Source organism: Lolium rigidum, chromosome 4 (genome assembly GCF_022539505.1).
Source record: "Lolium rigidum isolate FL_2022 chromosome 4, APGP_CSIRO_Lrig_0.1, whole genome shotgun sequence".
Classification (NCBI taxonomy): domain Eukaryota; kingdom Viridiplantae; phylum Streptophyta; class Magnoliopsida; order Poales; family Poaceae; genus Lolium; species Lolium rigidum.
In genome coordinates this window covers 20,166,023-20,193,591 of record NC_061511.1, presented here as the reverse complement: position 1 = coordinate 20,193,591, position 27,569 = coordinate 20,166,023, and the positions used below count along the sequence as shown (strand labels likewise).

The 27,569-nt window shown below is 45.7% G+C and overlaps 2 protein-coding genes across 2 annotated transcripts; both read left to right on the top strand.

The window, feature by feature from the left end:
* The first annotated feature begins 9,649 nt into the window (after nt 1-9,649).
* LOC124646743 (benzyl alcohol O-benzoyltransferase-like) lies at nt 9,650-11,414 on the top strand. Its single transcript, XM_047186817.1, has 2 exons — nt 9,650-10,273; nt 10,361-11,414. The coding sequence occupies exons 1-2, from the start codon at nt 9,650-9,652 to the stop codon at nt 11,243-11,245; spliced, it is 1,509 nt and encodes a 502-aa protein (XP_047042773.1). The 3' UTR covers nt 11,246-11,414.
* A 3,797-nt stretch (nt 11,415-15,211) lies between these two features.
* Nucleotides 15,212-16,767, top strand: LOC124646742 (benzyl alcohol O-benzoyltransferase-like). The gene is made up of 2 exons (XM_047186816.1): nt 15,212-15,700; nt 15,861-16,767. Exons 1-2 carry the CDS (start codon nt 15,212-15,214, stop codon nt 16,734-16,736), a joined length of 1,365 nt encoding a protein of 454 aa, XP_047042772.1. The 3' UTR covers nt 16,737-16,767.
* Nucleotides 16,768-27,569: the final 10,802 nt, after the last annotated feature.

Below are 27,569 nucleotides of genomic sequence, written 5' to 3'. Positions count from 1 at the left end.
CCGATTTTCCGTGGCTGAAGGGCGCCCAAGCGCGACGGACCGAAAAATCGTCGTTGGACTTTGCCTGACGCAGTTTCGACAACAGAACCCATATCGTCGGGTTAGGCCCATAGGCGACGAAAAATGCCCCTTAGTTGACGATTTTGGGACGTTGTCTATCAGAACTTTTCTTGTAGTGAAAGGCCATACTGTTCCGTCATTAGATCTCTTCTTGAAAATGATGGTTGAATTTGAAATGGTGACTTGAATTTGAAACACAACTGAGTTGTGGGAATGACACTAATGTTCCCACTTGAGTTAGTTAGCCTATGAAAAGTCTTTATGAAATGCTTATGAACTAAAATTGGCTTTATGCAAATGAACCTAGAGCTTAGCATCCCCTTAATAAAATTGCTAGTAATTACAATAGTATTAGTTTGCGAGTACTTTAAAGTACTCACGGCTGTGTCCCTGGCTATTCAAATGGCCAGAATATGAAGAGGAGCAGCAATATGAGGATGAAGGCCAGCATGACGTCTACAACAACTAGGAGTTTGCCTAACGTCAAGCGTTGGCCTGTGGAACTAGATAGTCCACTTCTATTACGCTTTCGCTACTATGTTGTTCGTTGATCAATATGTCAACTATTTGTGTAATATTGGATCATGTGATCCCCTTTTGTAAGACAATGATGGTTTGTAATGAATGATGACTTATGATATCAACTGTTATGTCTCGCAACAACAATCTTCCTGGGATTGTGATGTATGGCATAATAGGCATCTGGACTTAAAAGTCCGGATGTTGACAATGGCGTCCCCAGAAACATGGTTACCACTCAACAAGCAACTTATAAGAACTAAGATACATAAGCGACATATTCATTACCACAATAGTTTTTTAGGCTACTTTCCCATGAGCTATGTATTGCAAAAACAAGGAATGAATTTTTTTAAAGGTAGAACGCAAGCAATTTACTTTGGAATGGCAGAAAAATACCACATAATAGGTAGTTATGGTGGATACAAATGCATAGGTTTTGGCTCAAGGTTTTTGGATGCACGAGAAGCATTCCCTCTCAGTACAAGGCTTTGGCTAGCAAGGTTGTTTGAAGCAACACAAGTATGAACCGTACAGACAGAAAACTTACACAAGAACATATTGCAAGCATTATAAGACTCTACACTGTCTTCCTTGTTGTTTAAACACTTTTACCAGAAAATATCTAGACCTTAGAGAGACCAATCATGCAAACCAAATTTCAACAAGCTCTACGGTAGTTCCCCACTAATAAATTTAAACTACATGATGCAAGAGCTTAAACATGATCTACTTGAGAGCTCAAAATAAATGCCAAGTATCAAATTATTCAAGACAATATGAAGCATTTTCTGTTTCCAACCAAATAACAATAAGTATAAGTGCTGCGGCTTTCAGCTTTCGCCATGAATATGAAAAACTAAGAACACAAGTGTTCAAATGAAAAAGCGGAGCGTGTATCTCTCCAACACAAGGATTGCTAGGATCCGAATTTATTCAAACATAAACAAAAATAAAAACAAACAAACGCTCCAAGTAAAGCACATAAGATGTGACGGAATTAAAATATAATTTCACTAGAGGTGACGTGATAAGTTTTGATGAAGAAGGGGATGCCTTGGGCATCCCCAAGCTTAGACGCTTGAGTCTTCTTGAAATATGCAGGGATGAACCACGGGGGCATCCCCAAGCTTAGACTTTTCACTCTTCTTGACCATATCATATCATCCTCCTCTCTTGATCCTTGAAAACTTCCTCCACACCAAACTCAAAACAATCTCATTAGAGGGTTAGTGCATAATCAAAAATTCACATGTTCAACAAGGACACAATCATTCCCAACACTTCTGGACATTACCCAAGGCTACTGAAATTTAATGGAGCAAAGAAATCCACTCAAACACAGTAAAAGAGGCAATGCTAAATAAAAGACAGAATCTGTCAAAACAGAACAGTCCGTAAAGACGAATTTTTTCGAGGCACTTAACTTGCTCAAATCAGAAAACTCAAAACTAATGAAAGTTGCGTACATATCAGAGGATCACGCATGAATTATTTCAGAATTTTTAGATTCTTCTACAGAGAGAAAAACGCAAATTCATGACAGCTAAAAATCTGTTTCTGCGCAGAAATCCAAATCTAGTATCAACTTTCTATTAGAGACTTTACTTGGCACAACAATTAAAGAAAATAAAGATACAAAGGTATTGCTACAGTAGTAACAAGCACGTTGACTCAAATATAAAACAAAAATTGCCGAAGTAAAATAATGGGTTGTCTTCCATAAGTGCTTTTCTTTAACGCCTTTCAGCTAGGCGCAGAAAGTGCAAATCAAGTAACATCAAGAGAAGAAGCATCAACTGAGGAGTTTGGAGTTTTCTCAACTATGCATTGTATCTTATCTATGTAAGAAGCTCCTTTTTCATTACTTTTAGGCTTACTATCCTCCTCAAATAAATTTTCAGGAACAATCCAACCAATTTTTTTTTCTAGTGCCTCATGCATTCCTATGAGTTTATAAGGTATTGGTATTTTAATCAACCCCTCACAATTGGCTTCATTAGTGTACCTTAACCTATCTTTTTCCATCCTTTCAAGGGTATTTGCAATATTGGTATAAAAGCCAAGCATCTTATGTTGAATAAAGACTTTCCTAGCTTCTCTAGCTACATCACCAAATTCTTTAAGAAGGGTTTCTAAAACAAAATCTTTCTTCCCTCCTTCTTCCATATCACAGAGTGTAAGAAACATATGTTGCATTATAGGATTAAGATTAACAAATCTAGCTTCCAACATGTGCACTAAAGAGGCAGTAGCAATTTCATAATTAGGAGCAAGTTCTACCAAGGATCTATCTTCAAAATCTTCAACCTTACTAACATGAGTGAAAAATTCTTCTATATTATCTCTTCCAATGATAGACCCACTCCCTACCGATCTATCTTTCAAAGTGAACTTAGGGTGAAGCATGATGAAATAAAAAAAGCAAACTGATAAATAAAGTAAATGCGAGTAACTAATTTTTTTACGTGTTTTTGATATAAAGAAAGCAAACAAGACAGAAAATAAAATAAAGCAAGACAATAAACAAAGTAAAGAGATTGGATGTGAGAGACTCCCCTTGCAGCGTGTCTTGATCTCCCCGGCAACGGCGCCAGAAAAGTGGCTGCTGGCGTGTAGGGAGTTAGAAATCCCTGGGGTGTAACGGCGCCAGAAAAGCAGCTCCTTGTGACGATAAAGCACACGTCCGTTGGGAACCCCAAGAGGAAGGTATGATGAGTACAGCAGCGAGTTTTCCCTCAGTAAGAAACCAAGGTTTATCGAACCCAGTAGGAGATGAATGCCACGTGAAGGTTGTTGGTGAAGGAGTGTAGTGCGGCGCAACACCAGTGATTCCGGCGCCAACGTGGAACCTGCACAACACAATCAAACTACTTTGCCCCAACTTAACAGTGAGGTTGTCAATCTCACCGGCTTGCTGAAAACAAAGGATTAAAAGTATGGTGTGGAGAATTATGTTTGCTTGCAGAAACAAAAGAGAACCATGATTGCAGTAGGTTGTATTTCAGATGTAAAAGAATGGACCCGGGTCCACAGTTCACTAGTGGTGTCTCTCCAATAAGATAAATAGCATGTTGGGTGAACAAATTACAGTTGGGCAATTGACAAATAGAGAAGCATATACATATCATGATGACTACTATGAGATTTACTTAGGGCATTACGACAAAGAACATAGACCGCCATCCAACATGCATCTATGCCTAAAAACTCCACCTTCAGGTTAGCATCCGCACCCCTTCCGCATTAAGTTGCAAACAACAAACAATTGCATTAAGTACCGTGCGTAATGTAAACAATACAAATATCCTTAGACAAAGCATTGATGTTTTATCCCTAGTGGCAACAAGACATCCACAACCTTAGGGGTTGTCGTCACTCCCCGCATTCGAGTGGAGACATGAACCCACTATCTAGCATAAATACTCCCTCTTGAAGTCACAAGTATCAACTTGGCCAGAGCCGCTACTAGCAACGGAGAGCATGCAAAAACATAAATAACATATATGATAGATCAATAATCAACTTGACATAGTATTCCATATTCATCGGATCCCAACAAACACAACATGTAGCATTACAAATAGATGATCTTGATCATGATAGGCAGCTCACAAGATCTAAACATGATAGCACAAGAGGATAAGACAATCATCTAGCTACTGCTATGGACCCGTAGTCCAAGGATGAACTACTCACACATCAGTCCGGAGGCGGGCATGGTGATGTAGAGCCCTCCGGTGATGATTCCCCTCTCCGGCAGGGTGCCGGAGGCGATCTTCTGAACCCCCCGAGTTAGGGTTGACGGCGGCGGCGCCTCTGGAACTTTTCTCGTATCGTGGCTCTCGGTACTAGGGTTTTCGCGACGGAAGGAATAAATAGGCGAAGGGGCAGCGTCGGGGGGCGCCCGAGGGGCCCACCCCATAGGCCGGCGCGGCCAGGGGTGGGGCCGCGCCGCCCTATGGTGTGGCCGCCTCGTGGCCCCTCTTCGTCTCCTCTTTGGTGTTCTGCAAGACTCCATGGAAAATAGGACTGTGGGCTTTTGTTTCGTCCAATTCTGAGAATATTCGTAAACTAAATTTTCTAAAATAAAAAACAGCAGAAAACAGGAACTGGCACTGTGGCATCTTGTTAATAGGTTAGTCTCGGAAAATGCATAAAAACATTATAAAGTATGACTAAAACATATTGGTATTGTCATAAAACTAGCATGGAACATAAGAAATTATAGATACGTTGGTGACGTATCAAAAGACCATACTGTTCCGTCATCAAACCCTTTTAAAAAATGTGACATGTGACTTGTGACTTGAACTTGAACGGTGAATTTGACTTGAATCACAACAGAGTTGTGGGAATGACACTAATGTTCCCAATTGAGTTAGTTAGGCAAATAAAGAGTCTTTTACTACTAAGTGCTTATGAAATAAAATTGGCTTTATGCAAATAAACCTAGAGCTTAGCACCCCCTTACTAAAATTGATAGTACTTACACTAGTATTAGTTTGCGAGTACTTTAAAGTACTCATGGCTTTGTCCCTGGCTATTCAAATGGCCAGACTATGAAGAGGAGTACCAGAACCAAGAAGATGAACAGCAGGACGTCTACGACAACTAGGACTACTCCTGATGTCAACAGTTGCCTGTGGAACAGATGGACCGCAACCGCTACTTTGCTTCCACTATGTGTTTTGTAATATGATCATTAGATCAACTGTTGTTGTATTAAGACTGGATCATGTGATCCTTTATTGTAAGACGATTATGGTATGTAATGAATGATGTGTTGTGATATCAATCTATTATGTCTCGCAAAAACAATATTCCTGGGATTGCGATGTATGGCATAATAGGCATCTGGACTTAAAAATCCGGGTGTTGACAAGAACCAAACGGTCAAAATAAAAGCATGTGTGCGCACAACCGAACAGCAAACTCCAGGCATAAGGTGCACTGTTACATTTGCTGGCGGAGCCTTTCAGAACTTATGAAGAAGGACCGACCTCAGGAAGGTCACCATCTTCCAAAAGAAGAACCCTAGGACATCCACCTTTATTCGGAGAAGTGCAAGGCATGGGATCCCGTGATCCACCATGTCTCGCTGGCCACCTCCGGCGGAAGGAGGAGGCCGCCGTCGCTATGCCCGGGGCCGTCGCCCCGGCTCCCTGGCGATGCGGGCAGAGCATCAGGCATCGATGCCACGTACAAGAACAAGGTGAAGGAGTTTGAGGACCTCTAGGACCGAGTGGATCCAAATAGGTCCAAACTCCCCACTGCGGCCGCCATCGCCGCGACTGCGGCCGCCGTCCACCGCAGAAGTTATTTGAAGTTCAACTTGATCAAGCTACCGACTGATGGTTGTGAAAAACAACCATCTTTATCGATGTTTAAATCTGATATTAGTCAAGTGATTGATGAAATATCTCTTCGACCTTGCCATTAGTGTCTAATTACTGTAAAGATGTGCAAATACTTTCTTTTTATTTCTCTGTGTGCAGATATGGACATTTTCTAGACAGAATCAAGAGCAATTAATGAAGATTTCTAAGTTGTCTAAATTACCAAGTCAAAGAGGCCACGAAGAGAAGCATCAGAGAGTTGGGTGAGCACTGGTACAACCGCAACCTGCCTGTAGGACGTGCCTGTACCATGTGCCACCTTCTTTCCCTTGTCAAAAGGAGCAACTTTCGTGAAGGAGCCTATATATAACAAAGCAGAACCAGAGAGAGTGCAATAGATGACTCAAAGAAGAGAGAAGCCACCTGAGATCCATTTCACCAGATCACATATGAGGAGAGGGAAACCACTGGTCCATCACCATCTCCATCCTCCCTCCTCTCCTTAGCCATAGATTCTACATGTACTCTTGATCTCATCACAATTGGTGGCATTATAAGGCTATTTTATATTGATCTTGAGAATTCTTTTATAATATTTATGATTATTGATCTTATCATGTGTGAGTAGTCCTCAAGGGCTGAGGCCTAGCCTCGCATCATCATGTGCATCTAAGTTTACATGGGTGTTATGCGTAATTTTCAATTAAAGATTAGTATGATTGTATCTCTATCTCCTACCTCAATCTAGGACTTTTGAGGTACCCAAGACCCTGATGATTGGTAATGGTAATGAGCTGAGATTAGTGGTGATCTGCTGCTTCACGCGGAACCCAGTGACGGTAGAGGGAGTACGGTAGTAATTTGAGATCCATTAGGGAATAACGGTGATGTCATTGATCTTAATGCTTTTGTTTGTGCTTAGCACTTAATAATCCTACATAACCATCTTGACTGGAGAAACGGGGTTGGACAATAGTCTATAGTTGATGTGGCTGGCTGAGCCTATAGTATATAAGGACACATCGCCTACAAGAATCTAATCTGAATTGATCATGCACAACCATGCTTATTATTATCTTTTACCCCATTCATGTATGCACATGTGAAACCTTAGCCCTGGCTATCTCCATCCGTTGATTTACATACCCAAAGTAAACTCGAAGGTCCGGAAAGACCAAGATTCTACAAGTTAGTAAGGTCTTGCTTGAGTAAAACACCACAACAATCGCTTCCCAATGATCGATATAAACCTAGATCTTTTAGGGAAAAAGTAACTATACTACATCCAGTATTTCAAATCGAAGGTATCACTGAAACATTTGCTGACTCTCCTTTGAGCCTCCACAGATGTTCTATGAGACGATCTTGCAGTTGCTGATGAGTGTTCGAGTTATGGATTTCCGCATGCATGGCTATGAAATCAAAATCCAGGGGCAGGTGGTTATCAACATCCGCAAGAGGGCCCTCACAGTCATATGGACCAGCATGGTTGGCACGAGTCTTACAGTCACTCTCGATGACCATGTTGCATGATCACATAAGCATGCATCACCTCTCACATTTGGTATTGAGACCAGGTAAAAGAAGTGTACCGTACAATAGTAAATCGAGATTGGAGCACACCAAATGCCCGATCGACATCCTTCTTGCAACTCTCCTGACGCTCAACAAAGTGGGAAAATTCTTCTAACCTAGAGGCACAAGGATTATTTTGAAAAATGTCACCCATTTTAGATAGATGCCATCAGCTAGATAGTATTTACCCTTTGGTATATCAGTCGTTATTGATTTCATAGTTGCATGGCGGATCATGACCGTCCACAAGTTCCAAAAACACCGGAGATCACTGCAGCACGTTGATATTATTCCGCCATGCCAAAGAAGGATATGTGGATGCATTATTTTTTAGATTTTTAACATTTGAAATATTCCTTTTTCATTATGCAGGAGCATGTGATCCATGGGATCAGTTCTGGATTTCCACTATTTTTGCTATGAAGGTTTGTTTGACATGATATCAGATGGGCTCCTTTGATTCATAGGATAGTAAAATTATTGAAATAGAAAAAGGGTAGGATTAAAATGTCATGCCTATTTCAATCCTATGGAAAGATGAAGTGTGATTGATTGTAGCAAAAGAATTTTCCATCAGATATAACCTAATGTTTCTTTTATAAGATGTGTACTACAAGATCTCTGTAGATTAGTTTCTGTAAGATAAGTTCTTATAAATCAATATAGCAAATTTTTCAGGAGGCTTTATGCTGCGAAGAACAGTGTTGCTTCTGTCCGAGCTACTCCTTTTTTTGTACTCTCCGGATGTTTATATTCCTTGGTCGTTTACTAGTATAGAATCCCTTTGCCGTCCTTTGAACACGACGAAAAGGTCAAGAATTCCCCTTGGAGTTCCAGTATGTGCTCTCAGCTAGGCTACAAAGTCACAGATATGGACGCAGGGCTTGGAAACAGGTGCCGATCATTAGAGAGTCGATAGGCGATCGACGAACACTTGAACCATTCCATCTTGATGTCGTCGAAGCTGCTCCATATATTTTGTGTTAGGTTATTAGTCAGACAAATGCAGCATCACGTTAGAAACGAAACGCTCTGAGCCACCCATCTCGTTCCTTCTCTGAGCCACCCATCTCGTTCCTTCCCCATTTAAGCTGTAACCGAGCACCAACATTCGTAAACAATAAATTTTGTGTTAGGTTATTCATAAATATTTTGTACGAATTAAATTACAATAAATATCACCAACTATTTTTTACAAAAAGTCACAAATGATTACAACAAAAAATTCATATATTTGTAAACAATACAAAGTGGTCAAGAAATAATTAATTTTCTATGGATTAAATTACAATAAAAATCATCAACTAACTTTACAAAAAGTCACAAACGATTACGACAAAAAACCAGTGCATAAAGAAGCGAGTCTTTAGCTGGTCTTTGCGCCCACTCCCGTGATAGATGATGTATCGTCCAGACTTGTTTTTGATTGTTCCGCTAGCTGAAAAGTGCATGCCATTACTCTTACTAATTAGATGGCATCGCGGATGCAGACATGAAGAGGTAGAATAAGTAACAAACGACAAGTGGCGAACTAACTAAAACTAAGGCCAGCCTCCAAAAACACGACCAAAGGTAGTAAAAAAAAAAGATCAAAGGTAGGTAAAAAAAAAGAGAAAAGCTAGCTAGTACCCGAGCCTGCAATTTTCTGCGAGGAAGAGCAAGCTAGCTATGCGAATCCAACATGCATGCTACAGTAGCTCTGTTAGTAGCGCGCGGACATCTGGTGCAAGTTGGAGTCAGCCAGCCAGTGGTACCGCACCGGAAGGTAATATCCACTTGCGCTGGGTTAGCACGACCGATCTATCGTCCTTTTTGTTAATCTCCGGATGTTTATATGCCGTCCTTTGAAGTTTGAACACGACGAAAAGGTCAAGAACTCCTCTTGGAGTTCCGATATGTGCTCTCAGCTAGGCTACAAAGTCGCAGATGGACGCAGGGCTTGGAAACTGGTGCCGATCTTCAGAGAGTCGATGGCGATAGGCGAACACTTGAACCACCATTCTAGTCCAAGCTGCTCCATATATTTTGTGCTAGGTTATTAGTCAGCCACGCATCACGTTAGAAACGAAACACTCTCAGCCACGCATCTCGTTCCTTCCCCATTTAAGCTGTAACCGAGCACTAACATTCGTGAAGCATTGTCCAAAATGTCAAGCATGACATGTTCGGACTTGTCAAGTGCTGAGGTCTCCGGCCGCGAACCATTCGCACTCCACGCTAGTATTCCTGATGGGAGCGACCCCCGGTTACTCGCTTCCGACTTGTTTCAGGATCCTCCTGTGCCGGAGTCAAAGGAGCGCGCCCACTGGACCATGGGCACGGCGACATCCCCGTTGTTGGCGTTCGCTGTGCGGCGGCGCGACCCGGAGCTCGTCGGCCCGGCGACGCCCACGCCACAAGACACCAAGCGTCTGTCCGACATCGACGACCAGGGCACGCTACGCGGGCACGTATCGTTCGCCCTCGTCTACCGCGGCCGCGTGCCGGAGGACGGCGACGTCGCGCAGGACGACCAGGTGAGCGTCATCCGACGCGCGCTCGGCGAGGCACTGGTGCACTACTACCCGCTGGCCGGGCGGCTGAGGGAGGTCGAGGGGCGGAAGCTGGTGGTGGACTGCACCGGCGAGGGGCTGCTGTTCGTGGAGGCTGACGCCGACGTGAGGCTTGCGGAGCTGGAGTGCGGCGCTGGGCTCAGGCCGCCGTTTCCGTGCATGGATCAGCTGCTCTTCGACGTGGAGGGCTCTAGCGGCGTACTCGACTGCCCATTGGTGCTAATCCAGGTATACTGGTGTTTACTCGTACGGAGTAGCTTATGATTTTTGCATGCACGTGGTAAACATATTTACTGTTCTATCATGGTCACCCAGGTGACTCGGCTGCTCTGCGGTGGGCTCGTCCTCACGCTCCGGCTCAACCACACCATCTGCGACGCAATCGGCATCGCCCAGTTCATGAACGCCGTCGCAGAGCTCGCCCGCGGCCTCCCGGCGCCGACCGTGGCGCCCGCTTGGTCCCGCGAACTCCTCGAAGCGCGCAGTCCGCCTATTCCATCCTTCCCGCACCGCGAGTTCGACGTACTTCCTCCAAATGGTGATGGCCCGCCACCGCCGCCGCCGGCCGACGACATGGTCATGCGATCCTTCACCTTCAGCGCCGCCCACGTCGCCGCGATCAAGAAACACCTCCCTCCACTCCTCCGCGACACGGCCACCAGCTACGAGGCGCTCACAGCCTTCCTCTGGCGCGCCCGCGTCACCGCGCTCGAGATAGCGCCAGGCGAGGGCGTGCAGCTGGTCATCATCTCCAACTTCAGGGGCTTCCCCGAGCTGAGCCTGCCGGATGGGTACTACGGCAACGCGTGCGTGCCCGCGAATGCGAGGGCCACCGCCGCGGCGCTGCACGATGGCTCGATCGGCGACGCGGTGGCGCTGGTGCGGCAGGCCAAGGCCACCGTGACGGCCGAGTACGTGCGTTCCACGCTCGACGTGCTGGTGCTGCGCGGACGGCCGTGCCTGGCTCTGCAGAACAACATGTTTGTCGTGTCGGATAACCGGCACGCCGGGTTCAACCACGTGGACTTCGGGTGGGGCGAGCTGGTGTACGGCGGCCCTGCCGACACCATCTTCGGCCTGGGATTCTTAGTCGCCGGAAAGGACCGGTACGGGAAGGATGCGGTGGTGGTGCCGATAGTGCTACCGCGGCCGGCCATGGAGCGGTTTGCGGCGGAGGTGGGCAAGCTTTGCAAGGCATAGATCGTGGCGTGGCAGTTTATGGTTTTCCTTTTGAGTAAAACGCTTCGGGGGTCACGAAGTTGCCATGGATAAGCGTATTAGTCATGAACTGGAAAAATGGCAACTATTAGTCACGAAGTTGCAGAACTGTGTTTTGTTAGTCTTTCCGTTAGGACGGCCGTTAAGTTGGTGACGTGGCGCCATCAGTGTTCACGTGAAACGCGCGTGCGGCCGGCCCGTAGCAAAAAATCTGACCGAAATTATTGTAATATTATAAAATCAATATAAAAATATCTACAAGCCCAAATTTAGTAAATAATATACCGTTGGATTCAGAAAAAGGAGTAGAACACTTTGGTACTATTGGTTTGCACTTTTGCAAAACTTACAGATATTCAAATTTTAATGAATGTTTATGGTGTTTTTGACATGATTTAAATTCAGTGAATGCGTTTAACATTAAACCAATACCAAATGACTCATATTGTAATTGCCCATCCACTAGTATATCTGTGGTAGAATTTTGAAGCTGAAACTATTTTTATCATATTTTTACTGTTGTGTTAAAATGCCTATTTAAAATCATTTTGAATGACGATAGGTTGCTTGCAATTGGGTTAAACCCAAAGGAACACTGTGACGAGCCGCTCCCGCAACTAGGGTTCCGTCCCGCGCTAGCTGCCGCCGCCGCTAGGACTTCCCCGCTTCCATCCCGATCTCCCCACTTCCCCCAGCCCTCGTTGTCGCTCCCCGCAGGCGACAGAAGGGCGCCCAGACCCTAGCCTTCCTCGACCCCCTCCTCCGGCCTCCCCATGCGCCATCGTCGGCGCAGGCCCACCGGGAAAAGCCCCGTGCGGTGCCAGTGGCGGCGGAGCTGCTTCTCCCCGGGCGTTTGGAGGTGGGGCGCAGGGCCTTCTCCTCCAGCGATGGTGCTGCTCGGCTCGGGAGGTTCCGCGGCGGTGCGGGTCTATGGGCAGCGCAACGGGCGGCAGGCTGGCGATGGCGCAGCTGCTTGGCGGCGGGGCAGCGAGGTGGCGCGCGACGAGGCTCTCTCGGCCCAGGCCCTAATTCAGTTGCGGCAAAACATAGAAAAACGTGTCACAATTTATAACAAAAGAAACCAACTCCTCCAACAGATGTACCCTAAGCATCCAACATCACATAAACATGTTTTGTAGCTTTGAAAAAAAATCTTTTGTATCACAGACCAAGACATTATTCTAAGAATATAACCGTGAGCACACAAAAAAAAATCTATTTGCAGTATTTGAAAACACCCTATGCAACATTTGAAATTACCAAAAAAATAATGACCTCATCTTTAGACTGTGGAAGCACCGTCATGGCTGATTCGACCTCGCCAGCTACCCCTACCAATCGCTTGAGAGCTCAACGTCCATAGTGTCCATGGTAAGCTCTACCATGGTGTCCATGGAGACCTCATTAGGCTTGTGTGGCACGAGGAGGTGGTGGCATCACCGTCGCCACAAAGCAGGGGGAAAAGGGGCATCATCATGGAGTAGCGCGCGTAGGCCGTATCAAACCGCGATGTGCGCATATGTTATGATGCACTGACCTTCACCGTGTTCCTCCTCATGTCTGTAGTGTTCCACATACATACGACCACCATTGCCCTTGAAAACAAATTATTTACAAAATATGCCCATTTTAGTGCAATATGAATGAAATACATATCTATAATTTAAACTCAGCTTTACGAGCACGGGGGGTCAAAGGGCTCAATAAAAAATGTCAACACTTCAACTTCTCTGCACTTAATCGCGAAAAACGTCATCTCCCAATTTAGTGTGAAGGCATGTCTTGAACAGTTTCATACGAGAAAAGGCCCGCTCTATTGTTGCAATTTTTTTAAAGATAACAACTGATGGAATTCAACAATGGCAAACCGATTACAAACGACTCCACACAAAAAGGAAAATACAATATGGACCCAGAAGACCGCACACCGTACTCCCAAATCGCCATCAAGCCCATCGTCCTCATCATCACCACCCAAGTACAGAGACCGAATCCGGAAGCCGCCCGTCTTCAGACACCATCGAGTCACCGCCGCCACCTTCGCCACATTGGGCTTTGAACACCGCAGGAATGCCCACCCCGAGGGGTGAGAGCTAATAATCTTTTCCAGACCATTGGGTGTGCGGGAGTTGGTGGAGACCAAGCAGAACCTTCAATCCACGGACCCCGAGCAGTAGGTCCCAGCCATCGACGCCACGTCAAGCCACCTCCTCTCCTCGCCACCATGGCCGGCCGGAGGAAGCTTCACGACGCGACAGTCGTATCTAAAAAAAAAAGACCCTAAAACCCCTAACGAGGAAGGCGATTGCACCGTCCCCTTCCACTCCCTCACCACCACGGCCGGCCGAGGGGAAGACAACAATAACAACAGCCCTCCGACTCCCAAAGCTCCACGATAGAGTCGACAGACGACCTTGCTTGGAGAGACCACCCTCCCTAGATCCACCGATCTGAGAGGAAACCAGGCCAGCAGCTCGCCAGTGCCGCCACACGTGGCCTTGCCGAGATGGGGACCGAGCTCCAGCACCTTTATTCTGACGCGACCCCGCCTCCACCATCTCGGCAGCGTCTCCCGAGACCCTAGGGGCCCTCACCACCAGCGATCCGAAGATCCGCCACCAGTAGGGCGATCCCATCGTGCAGGAAGCCGATCCACCACCGTGGAGACGTCCACGCCGCCGCACACCCGCTGTAGCTCGAAGCCGGAGCCACCGGAGCCGCCGGAGACGCATGCCGCCGCCGCCAGGGAAGCCGCCACCGCGCAAGGGACGAAGCCCCCCCCCCCCGCCGCCGTCACCGCCAGGGCTTTGCCCTGCGGGTCATCCGGCGGCGGCGAGGAGGAGGGGGCAAGGAGGGAGGTGGCAGGCGGCCGGCGGCGGGGATCGCCCCCGAGTCTCCCAGGGTTAGGCGACACGGGGGGTTGGTTGCGATCTCTTTAGGACTGTACGTTGTACCTGTTTTTTCTATTGTTGCAATTGACACTAGAAGAGTTATCACTAGCCTTAGCAACCTCTGAACCATTGAGTAACCAGATGATTTGCCAGTCTTAATTATTCATTTGGTCAATTTAGCAATTGATTTGCAGTGTTTGATCTTTGGATGGTTGGACGTATCAAGTTGGAAGTGTGGTAGCACATACTCCGACCTATCTCTCTCTTGAATAAAAAAAATCAGCAGGATGGATTTTGGCCACTGAAGTGCATATCCTTGACATTTTCTAAATTACCATGTCTCGGATAAGTTATTATTAGACAAACTAATCTAATGACTAGTGTTGACTGTTTAGAGTCTAGGAAATGAATACATGATCAAAAAAAGTTCAGAAATTTTTTTCTTCCTTCTGTGGTCGCTCATGCTAGCAGTGACATAGCAACAGGTCAGCTTGTGAATCTTGATCGATTCCCTGTTGGATTGGAGCGCTCCTGGCGGCCGGCAACAACGATAGATTGTATAGGAATTTTTTCTATAGAATCTAAATCCTATACAATTTTTATATAAATCCTTATGTTGTGAAGAAGAGTGCTGCTTCTGTCGCAACTATATTTTTTACTCTCCGGATGTTTACATTCCTTTGTCTAAGAATCCCTTTGCCGTCCTCTGAACATGGTGAAACGGTCAAGAAATTGCGCGGATAAATCCCCTTGGAGTTCCAATATCTCCTTGCAGCTAGGCTACAAATTCGTGGATATGGACGCAGGGCTTGGAAACAGGTGCACAGATCGTAGAGACTAGAGAGTCGATAGCGATCGGCGAACACTTAACCATTCTATCTTGATGTCGTCCAAGCTGCTCCATATTAGTCAGACAAATGCAGCATCCCGTTAGAAACGAAAAGCTCTCGGCCAGGCATCTCCTTCCTTGCCCATTTAAGCTGTAGCCAAGCACTCCACATTTTACAATTAAGCTGTAACCAAGCACTTAGGCTTCACATTCTACAAAATGTCAAGCATGACATGCTCGGACTTCTCGGGTGCTGAGCTTTCCGGCCACGAGCCATTCTTACTCCAGGCTCGTATTCCTGATGGACACCCCCAGTTTCTCGCTTCCGACTTGTTTCAGGATCATCGTGCGCCGCAGCCGAAGGGAGACGCCCACGCGATCATTGCGACACCGCCGCTGGCGTTCGCGGTGCGGCGGCGCGACCCGGAGTTCGTTGGTCCGGCCGCGCCGACGCCAGGTGAAACCAAGCGTCTCTCTGACATCGACGACCAGGGTACGCTGCGCGGTCACGTTTCGTTCGCTCTCGTGTACCGCGGCCGCGTGCCGGAGGACGGCGACGTCGCGCAGGGCGACCCGGTGAGCGTCATCCGACGCGCGCTCGGCGAGGCACTGGTACACTACTACCCGCTGGCTGGGCGGCTGCGGGAGGTGAAGGGGCGGAAGCTGGTGGTGGACTGCACCGGTGAGGGGGTGCTGTTCGTGGAGGCCGACGCCGACGTGAGGCTTGCGGATCTGGAGCGCGGCGCTGGGCTCAGGCCGCCGTTCCCGTGCATGGACCAGCTGCTCTTCGATGTGGAGGGCTCCGGTAGCGGGGTGCTGTAAGTAATTTTTTGCATGCATATGCTGAACATATGCACTGTTCTGTCATGGTCACCAGGTGACTCGGCTGCTCTGCGGTGGCCTCGTCCTCACACTCCGGCTCAACCACACCATCTGCGACGCCATCGGCATCGCCCAGTTCCTGAACGCCGTCGCGGAGTTCGGCCGCGGCCTCCCGGTGCCGACCGTGGCGCCCGCTTGGTCCCGCGACCTCCTCGAGGCGCGCAGCCCGCCTTCGCCGTCCTTCCCGCACCGCGAATACAATCATGTTCCGCTGCCACCGCCGCCGCCGTCAGCGGCGGACGACGACATGGTCATGCGTTCCTTCACTTTTACTTCCGCGGACATTGCCGCGATCAAGAAACGCCTCCCTCCTCTCCTCCGCGACACGGCCACCAGCTTCGAGGTGCTCACGGCGTCCCTCTGGCGTGCCCGCACCGAGGCGCTCGAGATCCCGCCGGGCCAGGACGCGTGGCTGGTCTTCATCGCCAACTTCAGGGCCTTCCCGGAGCTGAGCCTGCCGGCAGGGTACTATGGCAACGCGTGCGTGCCCCCAACTGCGCTGACAGATGCCGCCACGCTGCGCCACGGCTCGATCGGCGATGCGATGGCGCTAGTGCGGCAGGCCAAGGCCACGGTGACGGCCGAGTACGTGCGTTCCACTCTCGACGTGCTGGTGCTGCGGGGACGGCCGTGCTTGGCTGTGCACAACGTGTTTGCCGTGTCAGACAACCGGCACGCCGGGTTTAGCCGCGTGGACTTCGGGTGGGGCAAGCCGGTGTACGGCGGCCCTGCCGATACTATCTTCGGCGTGGGCTTCTTTGTCGCCGCCAAGGACAGGGACGGGAAGGATGTGGTCGTGGTGCCGATTGTGCTACCGCGGCCGGCCATGGAGCGGTTCGCGGCGGAGGTGGGCAAGCTTTGCAAGGCATAGATTGTGGCATGGCAGTCCGCTTATCACATTAGGTTTTAGCTTATACTTCTATCTCTCCAAAGCATGATTATGCATTAGACATGATCAACTATTTCTCAATAACTTCCACTTCAAGTACTTAGGGTTTATGATAATTTTTAAATTGTGATGATCAAAATATTGGCTTCCTAAGATATCACTAGTGAAATAGGGTTCTCACCTCTAAGAATGAGTGTTTGCTTGTTTTCGTTTTTATGTGTGTCGTGGCCACTGAATGTTTTGGTTGTACTTAGGCCAGGTTGTATTTTTGTTCAAGTGTCAAGTGTCAAGTGTCAAACGCTGAAGTCCAATGTGACGGCTTTCGGGGGGCAGCAATTTACTCCTCCTGTTTCATAAAACAAGCAAGACATACAAAAATTCAAAATTGTCTAAGTTTGAACTTGTTTTTACTTTTTAGACAAAAAAAATAGGAATACATGTAATACCAAATCAATATCAATAGATCCACTACAACGCAAATTTTCACGGTGTATTCACTAAATATTGGAAATGCTAAAATTTGAAAAAAATCTTAGCGAAGTTGTGCATCAAACTGATGGGATGATTTGGAATGAGGGTAATATGCAGGCTCTGTGAGCAGCTTCCAGTTTCTTACCTGCTTGGAGAACACCTAATTGACAGCAGCCACTTGCGCATATCTTGGTCTTCCTCTAAGCTACAGAAAACATAGGAAGGTTGAATGTCAGGTTTTCACTTATAAGATTTCCAGCAAGCTTATGCCATGGAATTGGAAAGGAAAGTCGATGTCTAGGAAGGGACGATTAACTTTGGTAAACTCGTTTCTCTCGGCTACTTTGACCTACTTCCTCACAGTGTTTGATCCTCCGAAGCGGCTCATAAACATGATTGACAAGATTAGAAGGAGCTTTTTGTGGTGTGGTGAAGATAATGCTTCTCGAGCTAAATTTCTTGTAAATTGGAAACAAGTGTGCTCTCCCAAGATGTATGGAGGGCTAGGGGCAAAGGACTTAAAGCTTTTCTAATATGCCATGAGTCAGCCTTGGCTATGGCTAAATTGGCAAGGCCATGAGCGTCCTTGGCATGGCCTGCCTCTCCCTGTGAATCCAAATGATCTCCTGCTCTTCCAAGCTTGCACAAAAGTTTAGATTGGGAATGGGGGCATGGGGCTCGCTCTATTTTGGAAAGACTCCTGGTTAGAAGGCCAAGAGCTGCAACACAGTTTCGTGGCTTATTCAAGCTGGCAACAAGGGAAAAAATGACTGTTCATGATACCCTTCTCAATGGTAGATGGACGACTGGCCTCCAAAGAATAAACTCTCCTGTTCTTGATAATTTTGGGTCCTTGAATCTCATTGAAACTTTGCAGCTTATTTTTATCTTGTTTGTATTTCCTGGTTATTGTCATTGTACAGTTTTCCTCTAGATATAAATGCAAAAGGAGAGCTCGTCCTGTTTCTTGTAAAAACATGCTGAAATTTCTTGTATTTGTTTAGTTAAACTTATAAAGACTTGATATTAGAATGAATTGGTGGACGCTAGGCGTTACTCGGGTGATAGGGGGAAGTATTAGCCTGCTCCCTAGCCGTCGGACCTGCTTCGAGCCTCACAAGGCGTCCAATCAATGCAACATTTTTGTGTAACACTTTTCAGAAATATAATACCATTTTGCATTGTTTTTGGTGAATCTGTGAACTTGCGAAAAAAGTTTGCAACATTTCAAACACATTGTTGTAGCAGAAAAGACAACATATGCAACAAATCCAAATTTGGTTGCAACAAAACATAGAAAAGTGTGCCACTCGTTATTGCAAAAACAAAAAAACAGAAAACACCACCCATCATATATACCCTAGGCATCCAACGTCACATAAACAATCTTTGCAGCTTTGTAGAAACTCCTTTGTATCATCGACCCAGACATCATTCCAATAATATACACATGGATAAACAACCAAAAAAAATGGCATTCATTTGTAGCATTTTAAAACACACTAATCAACAATAGGAACTCCCAGAATTTAAAACCCCATCTTTCCACTGTGGAGGCACCGCCATGAACGATTCAACCTCGCTAGCCACCCCTACTAATCAGGTTGCGATCTCGCCGCACCGTACATGGTGCCCATGGCGGTGCGGCACGAGGAGGTGGTGGCAGCACCGTCGCCAGAGTAGCAGCAGGAGAGGAGCAGCAGCGCGGAGTAGCGCGTGGAGGATCTGGGGCAGTCGCGTGCTGCAGCAGCGGCCGTGAGAGCTGAGAGTAGCTGTGGCTCGCATAAGCAAAAGATAGCGTTGAAGGCGGCTTATAATAAGTGTTTTCCAAAATTAGTCTTGTTTTGTGAAACGGGGGTAAAGCATGGGCGTCGATGATTATGTGAAAGAAAAAGCATGTTCAATCGATGAGACTGTTCAGTAACCAAAGTGAATATTGAACCACCGCGGCGCGCACGTACATCGTCATGACCTTCCTCGTTTTCCTCTTCATGTCAGCCACCACAGTTCCTGCGTGTTCGACGTACGAGCTGAGCGTCAGCTCTCTCTCCGACGTGGTGGACATGGTGCGGAAGGCGGAGACAGCGGCGAGCCTCGGCAGACATGATAGCGCTGCACCAGTCGCCGAGTCCAATATGTTCCTCATTAGACACGTCAGGTTCCACCCTGTTGAATTCAGTCCGTGGAGACAGGAGATCAAAAGCTCGTTCAACACTTGAGCACGCCAGAAAAATAAGCTAGTGCGTTTCCCTTTGAAAAAACACACATTATCTGAATCGCAATGTGCTGGAACATAGTCTCATACTGCTGATATCTTAAGTACACCCACTGGTTTACAGTTTTGTCAGTGAAAAGAGCTAAAGTTCAGACATCCATATGCAAAGAGTGCAAGTGCAACTGATTACATCTCGGAATGATCTAAGAGACTCTGATGTTCACACATAGTGCAATTTACATACCGAGACGACAGCTACCAAAACGACCACCAGGCACCAGCACAAGCGACAAGTCAACATCACGTTCTCAAAGGCCGCTGCGGTGCACATACAGCTTCAGTCATGTTCGACTCGTGGTTACAGCTAGATTAGGCAAAGTATGGCCCCTTCAAACATATTGCTGGCCTGGAGAAGCTCTGAAGCATTTTGCAGAACTCCCTGGCCTTGCTTTCAGCTACAGAGCTATCAAAAGTTACTGTCATGGTTTCTAGCACTGTTGCCCAATCGAATAACCGCCTCACTAGACCAGCTTCATTTTCAGTTCCTATCAGATTACAAAATTTTACTTCTTGGAGGCAATTCAGCACAAGTTCATTCGTTTTCCAGTTTGGTGGCTGATCGCAAACACAACCTGACAGACATGCAGTTTGTGCCTGAAACGATGTAAATAGCAGCTTAATAAGATTAACTGATATGATTTAATGCGGCAAAATAAAAAAGATGGAATAATCTGAAGCCAGCATAATAAGTGATTTTATGACTTGCGTGAATATATAATGGATTTACGGACGGTGACGCCACCCACACTCATGCGTGTAAGTACAAAAGTATTTCCGTATATAATGTCTTCAATAAATTTAAAAAAAATAACAAATGTGGTTCAAATAATTACACAGATTGCTGAGAAAGTGACAATATGACTGCTCTATGCAAATAGACTAAAACAACAAATGCTGTTCAAATAATTACACAATCAGGTATTGTGCTATCGATAAAACACACTGAACGATATCTTGAATTGAGCATATTCTATGATCTGCAATCATAGACACTGTAGGATTTCGGTCCCAAGGCCGGCAACATAGGTGGTACCCCTCGGAGGACTTCGGAGACACGATTACCTAGATTCAGGCTCCCGTGATGGACCTATGTCCTATTTTGCTCTTTGTTGTTTCGAGGATTACAATAATGGAGGTATAGCTAATCGAGATGGGATCTATCTTATGCTCCCGTTATGGATAATAGGCTAATAGCCCTATGTCCTATTTTTCTCTTTGTTGTTTCATGGATCACAATAATGGAGGTATAGCTAATTGAGGTGGGATCCATCCTATTCTCCCGAGATGGGTGATAGCCCTATGTCTATGTGTTGTGTCGAGGATTTACATTTATGTAGGTATAGCCTCGAGATGGGACCTACCCTATCGCGGTAGCGATCAACATGGCAGTGCTCCTATAGAGACTAGGCATGCTTGTGCGGTCTGAGTTGAGTTGTGTTCCTCCCTCCTAAAGAGCCATTGGTTCCTTTATATATGCACCTTGCCTTGTGGCACAAGGCTCAATTCTGTGCTAGTTGGGCTTATAGACATCACCGTCCAAGTCCTTCCCTAAATGATAGAATAAGGTATTCAAGAAATCCCTAAGGTGTTGCATATGAATACAAACACATCATCCGTATGTATTATGCGGTATCTTTAAAGGTAGTTTTCCACTACACATCATCACTTAGGCCATTGTTACTGATGAAACCTTTAAAAACACATGACTGAAGAACAATGGTATATCAATATTTTTCTCCTAAGTTATAACTATTTTATGAAGACAGAGCCTGCCATGCAATGACCTAATGGGAGCTGCCACACAGCTGGATCCTGTTGGGATACTTCCTAGAGGGTCTTCTCCTACTCCGGCCTCACTGCCTTGCAAAGAGGAAGGGAGAGGACACTTGAGGACAATATTAAGAAAGAGCAGACAATACGAAGGAGATAGATATTCTGTTTCTTTGTTAACAGCAAAATTTCTGCCGACTAACAATCTTAGGAAAGCCTCTCTGCATTGCACTTTGCATGGGTAAGGCTTGCCTCTATAATCCTTCCCCAGACCCCACCTAGTGTGGGAGCTTCTAGCACTGGGTCTGTCCTTTTTAACAATCTTAGGAAAAGTATTGCCAAGCTATGACAACATAAGAGTAAGATGCATTGTAATTGGCAGATCCATAGGAAAAATACTTGTTTCATATTTAACTTGGAGCAAAGCATCCAATATCAAACCAATACCAATTAGGGCAACTAGAAGCTCAAGCTAGGCGTGCGAAGTATAAATGCATACACAGGTATTAGATATAAACAAAGAAAGGATAGTATTACCCCTGGGGAAACCTTTCCGTCAAGAAGTGTAAGATACAACTTTCTAACACCGGTACACATCCTGAGAATATGGTACAAACTAGGTCCACATGAATGTCCCCTTGCCAATATTTCCAGAGCTAAGTTTATAATGTTCGGGAACCTTGTAATTTCCTCCATCAAGTACTCCAAGTTAGTAATGTCCTTCTGCAGAATCGTGGAAAGTCACGAAAAAGAATTACTTCTGATGGTTAGTAACATACAAGAAAACACCTCGTCAGAAAATCTAATAAAACACAAGAATTGGTTCTTTTATGCTAGAAAGTCCAAGTTCATGTGTCCAATTAAACAACCGATATATTAGTGAAGTCGTAGTAGGTTGTAACTGTAACGCTAACTATTCGAATGCAGAAAAAAGTCCATGTTAGAGGAAAGATAGCTACTAGGAAGATAAACAATCGGGTGAACTAATCCATATTTTGGGACTTCAGGAAAGAAAAACAAAGTGAGAATTTTGTACGCCTACTATACAATCCTTAATTTGGACACCCAGTTTCTGCAATGATGTCATAAATAACATACAGATGAACTCACCGCTCGAAAGATAAGTGTGAAGCTTAGATTCTGGATGTGGCGCCAGTGACATAAAAACCCCGCACAACAGCTATTGTATAATTTATGGTTAGACTCAGCTCTATCATACACAATAAAAGGGTTTGTGAGCAACCACTTGAGATTTTCCATCTTGCCAAAATGGGTGAATCTTGAATCGTAGGCATCCTTCCAAGAGAGGAACACCAGCTTAGGGCCAGAGATGTTTGCAACCGGTTCATTATAATTAAAACCTTCAGCAAAGCATGACCTCACAACTAACCGTTTGAGTGCTGGCGCCATGACAGTAAGCTGCTGCAAGCCATGTAGATGATTTAGCTCGATTTCTAGGAGAGAATTTGAGTGTATTGCAAAATTGCCTAAACCAAAGGAATCATGGATGACGAGCTTCCGTAAGGCCGGACAGCGTGGGGAGGAGACAACATCACCAAGCATGCATGGACCATGTAACTCGATGCGATCCAGGAAGAGATGGGTGAGCCTGGCGAATATGCCCAAAGGTGGCACCACAAGGCCAAGATACTCTAGTTCAAGGTGGATAGAAGTGGCATTCTCAAAGCAGGGCAGCTCAAGGGGGGCTCCTTCTGCGTCCTCCACCGCCTAACCATTCCTCCAACGGAAGGATTTCAGCTGAGGGGCAGAGATGTTTGCAACTGGTTGATTATGACTCTGGCCCGAAACAAAGCAGCAGGTCACATTTAACAGTATGAGTGTGGGTGCCATAACAGTGAACTGCTGCAAACCATACAGATTTGTGAGATCCAGTTTCTTGAGAGACTCGGAATGAATGGAGAAGTTGCCCAGCTCAAGGGCATCGTCTGGGTGCAGTTCCTTTAGCTTGATTTGTACGAGAGAATCCGAGTGGATTGTAAAGTTGCCCAGACCCCAGGCATTATCAACAATGAGTTTCCGTAAGGCCGGGCAGCGTTGCGAGGAGACAACATCACCAAGCGTGCACGGACCACGTAGATAGATGCAAGCCAGGAAGAGGGCGGTGAGCCGGGCGAATACTCCAGAAGGTGACACGGCGAGGCCAAGATGATACCCTAGTTCGAGGCGGATGGAGATGGCGTTCTCGAAGCAGGGCAGCTCAAGGTCGCCTCTTTCCGCGGCCTCGTCCTCCTCCGTCTCATTCGGCCACGGCGCGGTGATGAATAGACTGCCGGAGAGGCGATCCGCAGCGATAGGAAGCCAGACCGCGACGGACTCGGAAGAGGCGTCCAGTAAATCGACGCGGAGGCGGCGTAGGACCTGCGCTTGAAGTGATTTCAGGGCGGCGCGGATGCCGTGGGGATCTGTGGTGGGGTGAAACCGGAGCCGCGGGAGCAGCGTCCAGAGGCGGCGCCAGCGACTGGAGAGGACGCTGGTCCGCGCGGCGACGGAGGCGTTGCGGAGCTTGAGGAGGATGCTGATGAGAATGTCTTCAGGAAGCGCGCTGAGGCTGTCCTCCTCGCTGCCGCCGTCACCCGCATCGGAAATCTTGGGTCGCTTGGCGGGGATCTCCCCGTCGCAGTGCTCCATGATCCAAGGATGGACTTGGTGAGGATCACATCCGAGGGTGGAGACGGAGCAGGGGAGGGAGCTCCGACGGGTCGCCGCTGCCCGTGGATGGGGAACGGCGATGGTCGGAATCGCCGCCGACTCACATGTGCCAGTGTGGGAGGGCTGTCGGCTGCTGTTGCCTCTGTTGGATGCGAAGCGAGTGTCCTCCTAGGTTAACTTAAAGGACGGTTATAAAAAAAAAATCAACGGGCTATGAGGGCGTGGGCTGCTGTAAAACTGCTAGGCACCACACTACAACAGCACACGGCCCACTTATAAGTTATAATCATACATTTTGTTGGCATCAAAATCTGTGAAATCTGATAAAGCACGAAATCTGTGAAACTAGTACATTTTGCAATTTGAGATTTTTTGTTTTTTTATGGGGCAAAAGATTTACCCCAATCTTTTCATTAAGAAATATTTTGACAAGATAGTGCGGACCAAATAAATTCAAGGGATTAACTCTTTCATCATTAGTTCGCCCATCACACTTAACTTTCTCTAAAATAACAAGGTTTATGACATTCCAAATTTCTTATGTGACTAGCAAAGTGAGGGACGCAATGGCCTTGCAGTTCGCAATAGAACCATCTCATCGTACTCCACTAATTCTTCGTTGATAGACCCGCCCATTGGTTGGGATGGATGTCAGGGATGCCCATCCATGTTTTGATAGCCTTCTAAATGTGTTTGGTGAACCTAAAATTTACAAATAGATGGCAAGCTGATTCCGTTTCTTGCTTGCAAAAAGGGCACAAACCGCACTTAGGCCAACCATGTTTTTGTAGCCGGCCCGCCATGTAAACTCTATTTTGTACGAGAATCCATGCAACAATAAATTGTTTTAGGGGGGGTGCCCAAGCTTGGCGCACCGACTTGTATATGGGGGAGGATATAAGATGTATTTGGATTGCTACCAAAGCGTACCCTACCAATTGTTTGGTCATGGCCAAAAGATTGGTTTTTTTGTTTGGATAGTTGCTAACTTTTTGGCTTATCAATGCTCCACTACCAACTCTAGTTTACTTTTAGCCAGTGTTGGTCAACTTGTGTGCAAGGAATAGCTCAACCCAAAATTTTGGTAGGGCAATCTTAGGCACAAGCCAAACACACCCATAGAACCCACGAATCACACTTCATACACGGATTTGTTCGAATGCTGGCATCTTCAATGTTTGGGTCAAGTTGCACATCTTGCAGGTTAACCCAAAGCTCAACAAATTGAGAAATTTTATCTTGATTTTATTGATAAACCGTTAGTGTTCCTCGGGAACCACAAACGCCATCAAGTAGATGTGGCTTGTGAGGTTACAATCGACTTAACAAGGGCGCTGCGTCCGACCGTAGTGACATATTTTAAACTCCACGTAGGAAGCTTCCTTGAGAATTAGTTGAGCTTGATTTGAGATGATTTTTAGAAAGCTGGATAAAAAAATTCAGACCTTCAAAACCTTGTTAGGAGCAGCCTCCAGTGGAGTTACCATTTGTGGCCAACTTTGCAAAGAGAAACAGGTTGTAGTTGTATACTTAATTGCTTACTGGGGGCTCCTTCCTGGGTGCTAGGTTGTAGCCAGAAACCAATACATCGAAGCTTAGAGGACATGCTAGGGTTACCAGTGATGCCCACGAGTATAGGGGGTCGTTGAAATCTTCGATGCAAGGTAGTACCTAAATTTGTAGTTCGACTCAAGAGGAACACAAAAATACCAATAAGATTTTAGCAATTGAGACGTCACTCTCAACCACACATGTATATCTATAAACTCACAAAGTAAGTGGTGATTTATAGCAGTTGATTCTAAGCAGTAAAACAAGTAGTAAACAATAGCAGCAGATTTTTAGTTTTCACCGAAGGTATGAGGTGATAGCGGGGTGTTGCATGAATGTTATTGATATCGGTGGCTAAATCCTAAATAAATATAGCTAACATCAGCACAAAAACTTCGCAATCATATCCATATGGCACATGTACATGTATCAGAATTAAGAAGCAGCGTTACCTCAACATGCTCCCACTACATCTAATAAAATTGATTATGCTTATGTGGAGAGTAATGATACTTTTATGCATGTGAATAAGAATGCTTTATGTGATACTTATATTGTTGAGTTTGTTCATGATGCCTCTGAAAATTATTATGAGAGAGGAAAATATGGTTGTAGAAATTTTCATGTTACTAAAACACCTCTCTATATGCTGGAATTTTTGAAGTTACACCGGTTTTATCTTCCTATGCTTGTTACTTTGCTCTTCATGAACTTGTTTATTTACAAGATTCCTATGCATAGGAAGCATGTTAGACTTAAATGTGTTTTGAATTTGCTTCTTGATGCTCTCTTTTGCTTCAACTATTATTTCTTGCGAGTGCATCATTAAAACTGCTGAGCCCATCTTAATGGCTATAAAGAAAGCACTTCTTGGGAGATAACCCATGTGTTTATTTTACTACAGCAATTTTTGTTTTGTTGAGTCTTGGAAGTTGTTTACTACTGTAGCAATCTCTCCTTATCATGTTTTTGTGCCAAGTAAAGTCTCTATGGTAAAGTTGATGCTAGATTTGGATTGCTGCGCAGAAACACCATTGTTGTCTGTCACGAATTCGCGCAGAAGTCTCTGTAAAAAAATCAAAAAAATCTGCAAATTTACGTGTGTGATCCTCAGATATGTACGCAACTTTCATTAGTTTTGAGTTTTTCCGTTTGAGCAAGTCTAGTGCCCCTTTCAGGTTCGTCTTTACGGACTGTTCTGTTTTTGACAGATTCTGCTTTTTATCTCGCATTGCCGCTTTTGTTAAGTTGAATGAGTTTCTTTGTTCCATTAACTTTCAGAAGTTTTGTGCAATGTCCAGAAGTGTTAAGAATGATTGTGTCACCTCTGAACATGTGAATTTTTGATTATGCACTAACCCTCTAATGAGTTTGCTTAAAGTTTGGTGTGGAAGAAGTTTTCAAGGGTCAAGAGAGGAGGACGATATACTATGATCAAGAGGAGTGAAAGCTCTAAGCTTGGGGATGCCCCCGTGGTTCATCCCTGCATATTTTAAGAAGACTCAAGCATCTAAGCTTGGGGATGCCCAAGGCATCCCCTTCTTCATCGACAACTTATCAGGTTTCTTCTCTTGAAACTATATTTTTATTCGGTCACATCTTATGTACTGTACTTGGAGCGTCTGTTTGTTTTTATTTTTGTTTTGTTTGAATAAGTTCATATTTGTGTGGGAGAGAGACACGCTCCGCTGGTTCATATGAACACATGTGTTCTTAGCTTTTAATATTCATGGCGAAGGTTGAAAACTGCTTCGTTCATTGTTATTCGGTTGGTTAAGGAAATGTTGCATGTGGTAGTGGTATAATGAAACACTTGCATAATCTTGTAGATCATTGAGCTTTGATAACTTGATTCTTTGCAAACGTTTTGAGATATTTAGATGGTAGAGCTTGTTGGATAAATAAGTTAAAATTAGTAGTGGATTGTTGTCTTTAAGCTTGTGCCGTACTACAAACTCTATTTAAATAGTTGAAGGCGTAGTTGGACTTGATAGCTTTCCATGTCTAAATGTTCATCGTAATGACTAAGTTGCGCTGAAGGTCAGCGAAATTTTAAATCATGCTCTTAATGTTGAACC